This window comes from Electrophorus electricus, chromosome 7 (genome assembly GCF_041902795.1).
Source record: "Electrophorus electricus isolate QZ-2024a chromosome 7, ASM4190279v1, whole genome shotgun sequence".
Classification (NCBI taxonomy): Eukaryota; Metazoa; Chordata; class Actinopteri; order Gymnotiformes; family Gymnotidae; genus Electrophorus; species Electrophorus electricus.
Window position 1 is genome coordinate 1,395,803 of NC_137503.1, and position 11,698 is coordinate 1,407,500.

The 11,698-nt window shown below is 44.2% G+C and overlaps 3 protein-coding genes across 6 annotated transcripts in view; 2 read left to right on the top strand and 1 right to left on the bottom strand.

Moving 5' to 3' along the window:
• Positions 1-4,641: 4,641 nt before the first annotated feature.
• Positions 4,642-6,728, top strand: uqcrh (ubiquinol-cytochrome c reductase hinge protein). The gene is made up of 4 exons (XM_027024930.3): positions 4,642-4,795; positions 5,448-5,483; positions 5,622-5,783; positions 6,545-6,728. The coding sequence occupies exons 1-4, from the start codon at positions 4,751-4,753 to the stop codon at positions 6,575-6,577; spliced, it is 276 nt and encodes a 91-aa protein (XP_026880731.2). The 5' UTR covers positions 4,642-4,750; the 3' UTR covers positions 6,578-6,728.
• A 145-nt stretch (positions 6,729-6,873) lies between these two features.
• On the top strand, positions 6,874-10,916 carry lrrc41 (leucine rich repeat containing 41). Of its 3 annotated transcripts, XM_027024928.3 has the most exons (10): positions 6,874-7,414; positions 7,558-7,644; positions 7,743-7,813; positions 7,933-8,602; positions 8,975-9,202; positions 9,317-9,466; positions 9,570-9,668; positions 9,751-9,879; positions 9,965-10,037; positions 10,131-10,916. In XM_027024928.3, the coding sequence occupies exons 1-10, from the start codon at positions 7,309-7,311 to the stop codon at positions 10,348-10,350; spliced, it is 1,833 nt and encodes a 610-aa protein (XP_026880729.2). In that variant the 5' UTR covers positions 6,874-7,308; the 3' UTR covers positions 10,351-10,916. The 3 variants fall into 3 exon arrangements, with proteins under 3 accessions (XP_026880729.2, XP_081574428.1, XP_081574429.1); XM_081718302.1 differs by having other exon boundaries at positions 8,975-9,466; XM_081718303.1 differs by having other exon boundaries at positions 7,325-7,448; positions 8,975-9,466.
• A 70-nt stretch (positions 10,917-10,986) lies between these two features.
• rad54l (RAD54 like) overlaps positions 10,987-11,698 on the bottom strand; it is a 9,433-nt gene continuing 8,721 nt past the window's right edge. For both annotated transcript variants that reach the window (XM_027024932.3, XM_027024931.3), the window contains exon 18: positions 10,987-11,541. In XM_027024932.3, coding sequence (XP_026880733.2) covers positions 11,340-11,541 — 202 coding nt within the window. In that variant the 3' untranslated portion in view covers positions 10,987-11,339. The remainder of the gene's footprint in view (positions 11,542-11,698) is intronic.

The following is an 11,698-nucleotide window of genomic DNA, read 5'->3' on the forward strand; positions in this document are numbered from 1 at the left end:
ATAAGGAGAGAGGAGAAAAAGAAGTCAGAGAGTTGGATGTTGGGGAATGCACGTTGGTTGGAGGAGTAGGAACAGAGGAAAAGGACTGGCGGATTGCTGCAACCTTCTCCTCAAAGAAGGTGATAAAATCCTCCAGAGTAAGAGATGAGGAAGGAGGGGGAGGATTAAGGAGAGAAGAAAAAATAGTGAAGCGCTTGCATTGATCAGATGATGATGATTCGAATTTCTGTCTGTAGTAGGATGACTTTACAGATGTTACTTCCACTGAGAACTTGCAAAGGTGAGACTGAGGTCTGAATATAGTTGAGATTTCTTCCAACGCCTCTCTGCAGTCCTTAGTTGTCTCCTGTGGCAGTGAATAGTTTCTGTTAGCCAGGGGCAGGTGGGGAGGACTTAGCAGGTCTAGAGGAGAGAGGGCACAGAAGATTCATTGATGAGGAGAGTGTAGAAATGAAAGAATTTGTAACTGTATCCAAAGAGAGGGGGCAAGCAGAACTACAGCCAAGAGGCTACTAGCATCACCTCCATTCTCAGCGAGTGCAGCCACCACTCAGAGGAGCTGAACTCACAGTACTGAGGGCCCTGGGTAAACTCACAGTACTGAGGGCCCTGGGTAAACTCACAGGAGTGAGGGCCCTGGGTAAACTCACAGGAGTGAGGGCCCTGGGTAAACTCACAGTACTGAGGACCCTGGGTAAACTCACAGGAGTGAGGGCCCTGGGTAAACTCACAGGAGTGAGGGCCCTGGGTAAACTCACAGTACTGAGGGCCCTGGGTAAACTCACAGGAGTGAGGGCCCTGGGTAAACCCACAGGAGTGAGGGCCCTGGGTAAACTCACAGTACTGAGGGCCCTGGGTAAACTCACAGGAGTGAGGGCCCTGGGTAAACTCACAGTACTGAGGGCCCTGAGTAAACTCACAGGAGTGGAAAGGAGTGCATGACCTCAACCACCACGGGTTTCAGAGGGTGAAGCCGCCTTCCTTAGAGGAGCTGAACAAATAGTGCTAAGGGAGAAAGGTCAAACAAAGAAATCAGCATAGAACCTCGAGAGTGGAGTGAACATAAGTGAGCCATCCAAGCCTGTGAGGAGATGGGACAGCAGAGCAGACAAAGGCTAACAAAGCGTGGGTGGTAGAGACTCGAAACACATTCACCGCAAGACAGGAGGACTTTACTAAGTATAGCATCACATTGATCCACCCCCACTTCAGGCTGCCCCTTGCCAAGAAAGACATCTCAGAGCAAGAGATAAGATTTATAGAGATGTGTAATTGCCCGTGGGCAACACTAGTCTTGTTGATAAGAATAAAGCTGGTGTTTCTGCATCAATTACTGGTGGCTCGGTGCAGTGACCAAGCCAGGTTCCTATCCACTCCCACACACTGATGATACACTCAACAGACTAGCAGACTCAAGTTGGTCCTACGCACTATCTACTGGCAGGTGGCTCTTGCACTGCAGGCCAAGGAGGCTAAGGCATTCACCCTGAAACATGGAATATTGCACTTCCCAGTGATGCCATTCGGAATATTTAATGCCCCAGCCACATTTGTGAACAAACCCTGCATGTGCTCACAAGAGAATGATGCGTTATCTACCTGGATGACCTGTTGATTAATCAGTGTGGCCTTTTACATCAGCCCTGTGTGGCGCTCACACTGCAGTGGTAATGTTTGCAGCATGTGAAAAAATACAGGTTGGGTCTATAGCTGCACATGGCAAATCAGCTGTTACTATATAGAAACAGTACAAGTATTCTAGTTATAATATACAACCAAAGCCCATAATCAAAACAGAAAATAGCTAGCCTAGGCTATATTTTTACTCAGTAGCATTAATGCAAACTTCATAAAAGGTATAAACTAAGATGATGTTTCTTTTTTCTATTAATATAATATATGAAGCTGTTTAGAATAAACACAATTACCACTAGAAAGTTGCTTGGGTTTTTTTAAATAGTCGGCCAAGTATTCTTTGGCCACACCACCACCCACTTTTATGGCAACACTGACTTTGTATTTTTATTGATTTACGTTTCTTTTTCATTAGTGATGTCACATAGCTACACTGTTTGTATATAGTCATACAGATGTAGGTGATGAGGTGACATAACAATCACTAACAAGTTGTTAATGGATACTTCACTATTGTTCCCATGGGACTAAGCTACCATAAGACTCATTCCCACTCTAGTTGTGACTGCAGGAATAATTTTCCTTGTATCTTTGTACATCCAGATTATAGTGGTGAGTCTCATCCTGTGTCAAATAGCAAGTGTCACAAACTAGCTGCAACATACTATGGCATGTTACTGCGTCTAGTATAAAACTGTATGTTTGCATTGCAGTGAAGACGCTTCAGGAATACAGAGACATATTTAAAAAATGAAGCATGGAAGTGGTGACTGAAATGATGCTACTTGTGCTTTTAGTGACACACCCCCAACAGGAGGCAGAACAATCATTTTGCTTCTCTGCTGTCTTCAGCACACCAGAGCTCATTTCTACCAATATGTTTGAGACACCCAAAATCTCATTTGTTTCCTATTAGATGTGTCTTGGACTTGTCAAACCATGTTTTACCAACATCTGAAGTTTTTTCTCCACAATTGACTGGCAAACTAAATTATAATCAGAATAAACTAGCCCTTCTCGTTTGCTAAGTATTTGGCAATGTTCACTTCCACAAAACATATCTTAAAACACTAAAAAAGAAGACCTTTGTTCCCTACAATGGTCAATGTATTCTCACTGTGATTCCGTCCTCTCTTCTTCATGGTTCATAATTTGATTTGCTTGAAGCAGTTCAAATTCCTCTCATTTTTACTGACTATCAAAAAGAAAATTGAGTCAGCGAAACTTGCTAGCTGGCAATATTTGTTTTAGTTACTGTTGCTAGTTAAATTCATTCGATGGTCAGCTAGGGTCAGCTTTTACCCCCTGCCATCTTACTGGGCATCTGCTTCTTCACGCATCACTTGTGACATCCCCTCACCTGAACACTGACATCAGGTGATGCTGAGGTCTGGGGTGCTGGTCTCCATAGCAACCTGAGGTTGTGTAATGTCTCCAGGTGGTCATCTTCTAGGTGTTTGGCTGGTCTGTGAACTGTAGCAGAGTCTTGTGGTAGTAAACGTGAATACTGGTTCTCCTGTCTCACTCTTCCAGTAGGAGGTCACATTTCTAAGATTGACTTATGTCATCCACCTCTACTATCTGTTGGTGGTACATTCCATGAAGGGGTTGCCATGGTACCTGCTCTGCTTCCATGGTGACCATATCCCACCTTGTTCTGAGGCACTTCTTCATCAGCTGAACCTTGGGAACCATTTCTTAAATGTATTCTGGAAAAACATCTGTTCACTTCCATTCAGTTTATATATGTTTCCCTTTGGCCAAATCTTCCAGGACCATCAAATGTCTTACCACAGCTTTGCAGAAGATCCTTTGATTTGTTTGACTCTTTTATCAAACTACTATGGTCCCATCGATTCAATATGTCAGTGCCTTGAACATTTCAGACTAGATGTGCCAATACTTCCGGCAGCTAAAGATCAAACTGATTATTTTATTTGAAAATAAAGATGACAGTTGTAGACTTGCTGCCTATCTTGACTCTACAGCTGTCTAATCAAAAGAACCTGCATAAATTAACTGTATCTGTTTGTATTTTAATCATTCATATTTTCATGTATTTTCCTCTTTTATTTTGTTTGGTAATATTTCAGTATTTAATTTGTTTTGCGTTTACATTAACTAATAAATTGTTTAATGTAACTTTTATTCTATTTCGCAACAATCTTAATGAGTTGATAGATATCAAAATTCTCTAAAAACATGTTTTCATTATTACAGGGGATTAATTGTAGCTGAATGGGTTAAAATGGCAACTATATTCATTCAAAATCATATCCTCAAAACAATAAAGTATGAATCTAGTAAATGGGTCAGAGTACTTTCTGTACTGTATATAATCAAGTTCTTGTTATTTCTAGTTATTTATTATCCATTTATCATTTAGATTAATTTTTTATCCTTCTGCTGTGAGGTGTTACAGAGCCAGTCTACGTTGCTGCAAACTCACAACACACCTTGTCTGAAATTCAGCACATCATTTGGTGTTGTCACTAATAAATGCTCTTCCTCAGAATCATAAATACAGTTTTTAAAGTATTTTATGTGAACCTTTATCTAACCCATTCACTGTCAATTGCTTTGTTGTGACTATTCATTTGTGAATCAAACCTGTCCAATTTATGTTTACTATGTAGTTCCTATTAAATATAGTGCTTGGTCAGTAGGACACAAACTACAATTTAATTCCACATACTTACTGTACATACTCACACTTACACATTATTATCATATTTAAAATGTATTTTATCCTGAGCGTGTACTCTTAACAAAACAATCCGTTTTAATTCGGACTGTTATTTTGAACTCGCTCGCCGAAAACGACCGGAAATGAACTCACATTGCACACATTTTGTCCTTCACTGGCCGTCGTCCTTCTGATAGCAAGCACACATTTAATTCCACATTCCTACTGTATATATTCACACGTACACGTCCGTATTGTATGTATTTTTCATCCCGAACGCGTACTCTATTAACAAAACAATCCGTTTTAATTCGGACTTTTATTTTGAACTCGCTCGCTGAAAGCGACCGGAAGTGAACGTTCACACGTTTGTCCTCCACTGGCCGTCGTCCTTCTGGTAATAAGCTGTAGGACATCTCACCTAAAACCATGGTGTTCGAGGAGAAAGTGATCTCAAACGGTGATCCGCAGGAGGTTCGTACTCATAAAAACTTTAATGACAAGAAAAATCACGGCAGCTTTTCCTAAACTTACGTAGCCAGTAACGCTGTCGGGTGCGGTACTGTAGCTTTTGTTAGCTATGGCTGGTAACGCTAAACATAACCCTGTAATATATCATAACCCTGTAATCAATCAATCAAAGCAATCATAATCCTGTAATCTATCGTAATCCTTTAGTTCATCCAGTGAACTATCGTTAGCTAACTAATAGCCAGTTTGTTTTAGTCTAACATTTGCTCTATCGTTAGCTAGTCGTAGTGCGTTACTTCAGATGGGCTGCTGTAGAGTAACCTTACCCCTCTGGATAGACGTTGCCTGTCTGGGCTCTTGGTCCGAAACCAAAGCACAGCGAACATCTTTTCTACACCACGCATTTCGCAACTATGCGTAACTTACTTTCAATTGTGATTAAAACGCGCCTTTCTCTGTATAGTGCATCACTGTGTTTCAGATCCTCCTTTCTCATAAGTTGAATAACAAAAATATCTAATGCAAAAAAAAAGTGAAGCATGATTTTTGTACATAGAAGCTGGAAGGTCATTGATGGGACCTTTACGTTTTGTAGAGGAACTGTAAAGATTCTATTTTTAATTCTGTCTCATCCATATTGGATTGTTCCATATAGGAGGAAGAGGAAGAGGATGAGGAAGAGGAACTGGTGGTATGTTTGCTATTTAGAACCTCAGCATAAGATGCAGCTCACTCGTCACTTGCTGTTGTAAATTTCTTTCAAAATATTTCACTTGTGCGATTGTGATAAAAAATTAAAAAAAAAAACTGCTCCTGTATGTCCACCTAGGACCCCTTAGAGACAATTCGGCAGAAATGTGAGCAGACTGAGCACTGTGTCCACGCACGGGAGAAGCTGGAGATTTGTGAAACCCGAGTGGGCTCACGGTCGGCGACCACAGAGGACTGTACTGAGGAGCTCTTCGACTTCCTGCATGCACGAGACCACTGTGTGAGTACGGGAGCCCAACTTCAGGCGGGCTATGAGAATGTCACGGGAGTATTTTACTGGCTGGCAGGTTGTGCATCTGTAGAACTCATCCAAAGTCGTTCTTAAGGTGGTCGTGGTTGTGAATTGCCTTTTCCAGTGTGGAATTCTGATTTCTGCTTTTTTGGTTTTCCTTTAGTGGGGTGGGAGGTAATCCTAGCAAATCAAAGACTGTAGAAAGACTGAGAAAAAGTAGACGAGGCCCTAAACTCTGAATCTGTTCTTTCTGTATGTTGGTATGTGGCTGTGTTTGCTACTCTCCTCAACGGTGTAACTCTGGCAGGAAATTAGATGATTGACACTACCGATGGCTGTTATACTCTTATTGGGTGGATCCAAGGTATTTGACTAGTAAGCAGAAGGTTGCCAGTTCAAGTCCCACCACTGCCACTGTTGGGCCCCTGAGCAAGACCCTTAACCCTCAATTACTCAAGTTGTGTTCAGTCACAATTTTTAAGTGGCTTTGGATAAAAGCGCCGGCTAAATGCCGTGAATGTAACACTGGGGGAGACAGACGATGAGAACGGACTGAGCAGAAGTATAGAGCAACCGAAATGATCGTCATGGTTACGAGACTGAGGCTTTTACTTTATACCAGAAATCTAAATGCGATGCGTGAAAGTCGAGGCTGCTAGCTGTGGGGCAGGGCTAGCCATTGGAGGTAGTTATGAGAGAGGAATTGTTGAGCATTGTGAAATCAGAGAAACTTTTTTCCCCGATTCTAGGTGGCGCACCAGGTCTTTCACTCGATCAAATGAGGTCCAAGACGTCATCATGACCTCTGTGCTTCTAGATGCCCCCCAGTGTCCACAGTGTGACGTCAAAGCCACCCTTCCATGCCCAGCACCAGTGTGTTTATGTTGAACTGTTGTAATGTGTACATTTCTAAAATAAAATGTATAATCTGTATCAATGTTGATATCTTGTTGGCATTCTTATAATAATTTAATCATATAGTGCCTGTCAGAGTTCCTATCAAACTTAAATCACAAATGAATATAAAACACAAAAGTTACTTTATAGCACAAATACCATAATAAATACAAAAAAAACCATGGAAAATTAATAGTATTCTACTATGTAATTTGAGGGCAATTTTTCCATAAAAAAATGTTTTCCAAGTCTGAGGAAATGCCCTGTTTACTGAGTCACTGATTTCAGTTTCCTGTGGTTCCTGTGTACTGACATAATTGCACACAGTATAGCTGGTTTTACACAGAAGATAAATTATGTGATTAAATATCAAAGTGATTTTTTTTTTAATTTGCTAAACAATATAAATCTTTAAGCTTTTTTATGTTAGTTCTCTCAGTTACACGGATGACAATTTGTAGCACGCTTCGAGGCTTTTATTTTGAAGGCCGATAGACCTTGCGGAAGTTCTGGCTAGCCAAAGTGTGCGAGGGTGCCTGTCTTCACAGGGCTACCTGCAGCCCGGGGGGCAGATGTGGGGTCGATCTGAACCAGCGCCAACTGTGTGTTTATAAGGATGTTTGTGTTTGGACGCATGGCCTCATCCGACACCTCCACACTCGTGCAGCTGTGCATGCAGAAGGTTGCGCGTCACATGGATGTGCTGGAGGAACGAGCTCGCGGTAAACTCGCACGACCATGCACGATGGGTGTAATGTGGGTTTTTCTCAACGCAAAACATTTGGCAACTTTACCCGATTTCGCAAACAGATGCTGTTTATATTTAGAGGTTTTATTGTTTTAACGTTTTCACATTGTCTTGTAGACTTGCCGGCTTCACTCCTCAAAGACCTGATGCCTCATTTGAACATGTTCTACCTGGACAGGATCGAACAGGCTGCTCATCTGAAAGGTGAACACGAGTTAAACAGTTACAGACCTCTGCCGGTCATCTTGTTCCAGACGTCCGTAGAAACACCTTCAACCCATTCAGACCTGTCACTGTTTCAGGAATCTCTGTGTCATCTGCTTGGGCAGCAAAGTGGAGGGAGCTGAATCGTACATGGCGCTGCAAACTGAAGGTTTCGTATGAGTTCTGTTCCCTTGTTCTGTGTTTTCAGTAAACGACACCCCAGCCCTGCCGGTGGAGGTGTACGGTGACATCCTGCGAACTAACAGAACTCCAAATTCACTCTTTCAGTTTATGCCGCCTGAAGCAGACTGGAAGCAGAAATGCATGGAGAGCTTTTTCCACACCGTCCTGCTGAGACCGACCCTAGCGCAGGACCCGCTACCGAAGGTCAGCGCTTACGCCCTTCTGTCCGTGTCGGCCCAGTACGTGCGGGTGCTCTCTCTCCAGACGACAGCCCGAGACGTCTGCGCACGCCTGGCTTCCGAGGAGCTGCGACCCGTGCTGCACGTCCTGGAGAAGAGCGTGAGGTGCGTCCGGCTGCTGGACGCCAGGACTCTGCTCAAGCGTGGACGCACAGACGTGCTGTTCGTGCTGCACCGTCTGATTGACCACGGGGCCGTGACGGAGGTTGTACTCAAGAGAGCTCCCGATCGCGCCATCTTGAGCTGGATTACCGCCAGGTGTAGAGGCCGCCACCGGATCCGTTCAGCACCGGCGGGAAGCTGTCGGGATGAAGCTCTCTGGGCGCGGGAAGGACCTGCTGCAGCCAAGCGTTCCCGGTTGTGCCTGCTCGCGGATGAGGAGATGGGCAGCGAATTCTCTCCCTCCTGCAGCGTTCCTGGGAGATGTCCCGAGGGCCAGGTGCAGTGTCTGGATGTGGAAGTTCATACCTTGAGCACAGTGTCCTACCTGCTACCTGACTGCACAGGCCTGCACTCCTGTCATCTCTACTGCAGCCGTAAGCAGGAAAATCATCTGGAATTTGTTTGTTTGTTTGTTTTAGTCTTTTTTTTTTATTATATGCATGTATTTTGTCTGTTTAGATGCCCAGTCTATCATGTGTTAACCATAGAACACTAGCTGTTGTTACTGTGTGCTGTGAACATCTTGAGTAATCTTAAATGTTCTCAATGGGTGCTCTGTAAAAACAGCCAATGCCAGGCTTTTATTATGTCACAGTAAGTGCTCACCAGTCTGTTTGTTTGAAGATATTGCAAGAAATATTGTTTATTCATATTGTGCTGGATTTTTCTGTTCAGACATCTGTGTATACTATTATGTCCTCTTGCCATGTTCGTGCTGAAAAACAAATGTGCCGTTGTGTTTTCAGAGCCGCTGTGGGAGAACGAGGTGGCGGACCTGCTGGAGTCCCTCAGAAAGCTGTTTCTGAGGCCCCACTGCTGCCTCAGAGACCTGAGCATTGGGAATGTATGTGAGCGGGGTCTCTTGGCCAGGGTGCTGAACACCTGTCCCGCGCTGTACAGCCTGTCTCTGGAAATCAACCCGCCACAGGACACCAGCTGCTCTGCATGGAACCACAGCCTACAGTTCAGCACCAGTAACGTTTCTTCATTCACTGTGCTTTTACCGAAGAGTCTGGTACGTACGCTGCTTGGCGTCGGTTCAATTTCATATCTGTTTTGGGCTTCGTTTTTTTTTTTTTTTATTGCAGAACTGTCTCTTGAAAAGCTGTCATTGAAATCATCTGAGAGCCAGATGATGGTGGAGAGCTTTCCAGCTGTGCTTCAACACGTTCCAATGCTGAGCACGCTTCACGTCACGGGAGTACGTCATGCCCGAGTGCTGCTGCAGATGCTGCCAGGTAACATACCAGGGGAAAAAAAACAGGACCCGCAGTACCTCGGAGGGCAGGATTAGGGATCTTCCGTGTAACATCTTTAAAACTATTTTTTTTCCTTTTCTAGAGTTCAATCCTCTCTTGAAATGCCTAACTTTGGAAGACATGAGCTTGGCAGACTGCCACCAAGAAATCATTCATCTTCTAGAGAATTCCAGTCTGCAGGGTAATACAAAATTTTGCTATTGTCGCTATCTTTGTTTCCCTTTTTAATTTTCTCTGCAGTTTGACTGTGTTCCTGATTTCAGAGCTGTCCTTGAAAGACTGCAGACTGCTTGAAAAATGTGCAGAGAAGAAGGCCTTCCTAGCGCTGCTTGTGGCGGCAGTGAAGGGGTTGTCTTCTCTCCGCGCTCTCTCGCTGTGTCAGAACCGGCTGGGTGAGATTTACATCACAACAGAGTTCTCCACAGCCCCATGCAGACATGTGCCTTAAGAACTGAAACCTTCTTTTTTCCTCAACAGCAACAAGTGTCATCGAGATAGCAGATCTGTTTTTAGGAGAATGTACCAGCAAAATAACTAAATTAGACCTGAGGTAGTATTGCTGTTCTAATCCAGCTCTTTAGTCTTTGGGTGTGGTGTTCATATCGGTGAAAGTTCGGCCTCGGTTCCTGTATCTTCTCCACAGCTCAAACTTTATTCTACCCGCTGACCTGTTGGAGTTCAGTCGGAGGATGGACGTGTACCGCCCCACCCAGCGACTCACGCTGGACCTGCGCTTTAACCCTCTTGATCGTGACCCTGAGTTGAAAGGTCAAGCACTAGGAAAGCTCCTGCCCTGCTGTAATGTTCTGACTGACGGCTGGGACTCCAGGTCCACTATGGCGGACCACGTGAGCGTGATGTGAGGAGCGACACACTACGTCAACACCACCCACCCTATTGAGCACCTGACGCTGTCCTCTTTACCTACAGGCTTGTAGGTACAGGTGTGTAGTAGCTAGTTTATTGTCAGTGTTTGGGCTCACTGTGGAACAACACAAACCTCCCTCCCCTCACCCCCCCTTCACTCAGCAAGGCTGAGTGGCACTGGGGACAGCCAATCACGGAGGCTTTTCCTGCAGCATGGGTGGGCCCAGAAACAAAACTGATATCGGGTGGCGTAAGAAATCCTGGGATTGATAAAAACGACTTGAAAGGAGATGGAAGGCCAGGTGGTAATTTGGGGACCGTTTCTGCTGATGCACTTTTGAAATTTTCACGCAACACAAAAAGGACAGCTGGTGTTTTCCATTAGTGTTTAAAAAAGTGCTGCTGATGCTGAGATCAGTCTCCTATGTGCTTTATAGTAGCCTCTGTATTAAAATAATCTTAATTCAGATACATTTTTTATTTAACTTTTATAAGTTATGCAAAAATGAATAAACATGCATTATCACGTCTTTGAAATAATAAAATATCTTAAAATTGAAAAGGTTTTGCATATTTATTTTTCAGCGTTTGGGGGGAAAAACAAACTCATTAGCAGTGAATAATTCCAGGAATAAGGTCAGAGCAGTCTGGGATTGCCCAGCCTGCCCCCTGGTGGTGTAAAAGGGGAGAGCACTGTGGAAAATGAAAGCTGAGTAACACTTAACACAAGCTCATTATTAAAATGTAAAATGGATTGGAAAAAATAGGTAGTAAAATACAGCATGTTTGAATATAACTTTTAATCAAGATTAATTTACATATATTTACACAAATAAACTGCAGAATAAGTACTTTTGATAAATAAAAGTTACACCCATAACAAATCCAGACTCGGACTCCGCCCACTCGGCTCTGCTGGGTGTTCTGAGCTGACCTTACGCCCCTCCATCCTCACTCTGGTACCTACACCCACACCACCCAGCATTCAGACGAGTCCCCTCTGGTCCTCGTGCGAGCGCTGGTGGAAGACAAAGGAGACCGCAACGTCCCAGGAGGCCTGGAGGACAGCGTCCCTCACGCCTCGCTTGTCCACACAGTGGTGCCAACAGGACAGGTCGCTGGTGCAGTCCGCGTCCACAGCAGGCGGACGCACCTGACGGCCGTTCACGCACCGCCGGCAACGGAACCTGCGCAGCGGGAGAGAAAAAGGGACCCTCGGTTTGACAATGTCCTCAACGCTGGGGACGGACGATGAGAAGGACCGTGCAGCAGGACAGAGCAACTCAAATGATCGTCATGGTTACGAGACTACGATTTAATTTATTCATTCGTTTTTAAGAAACA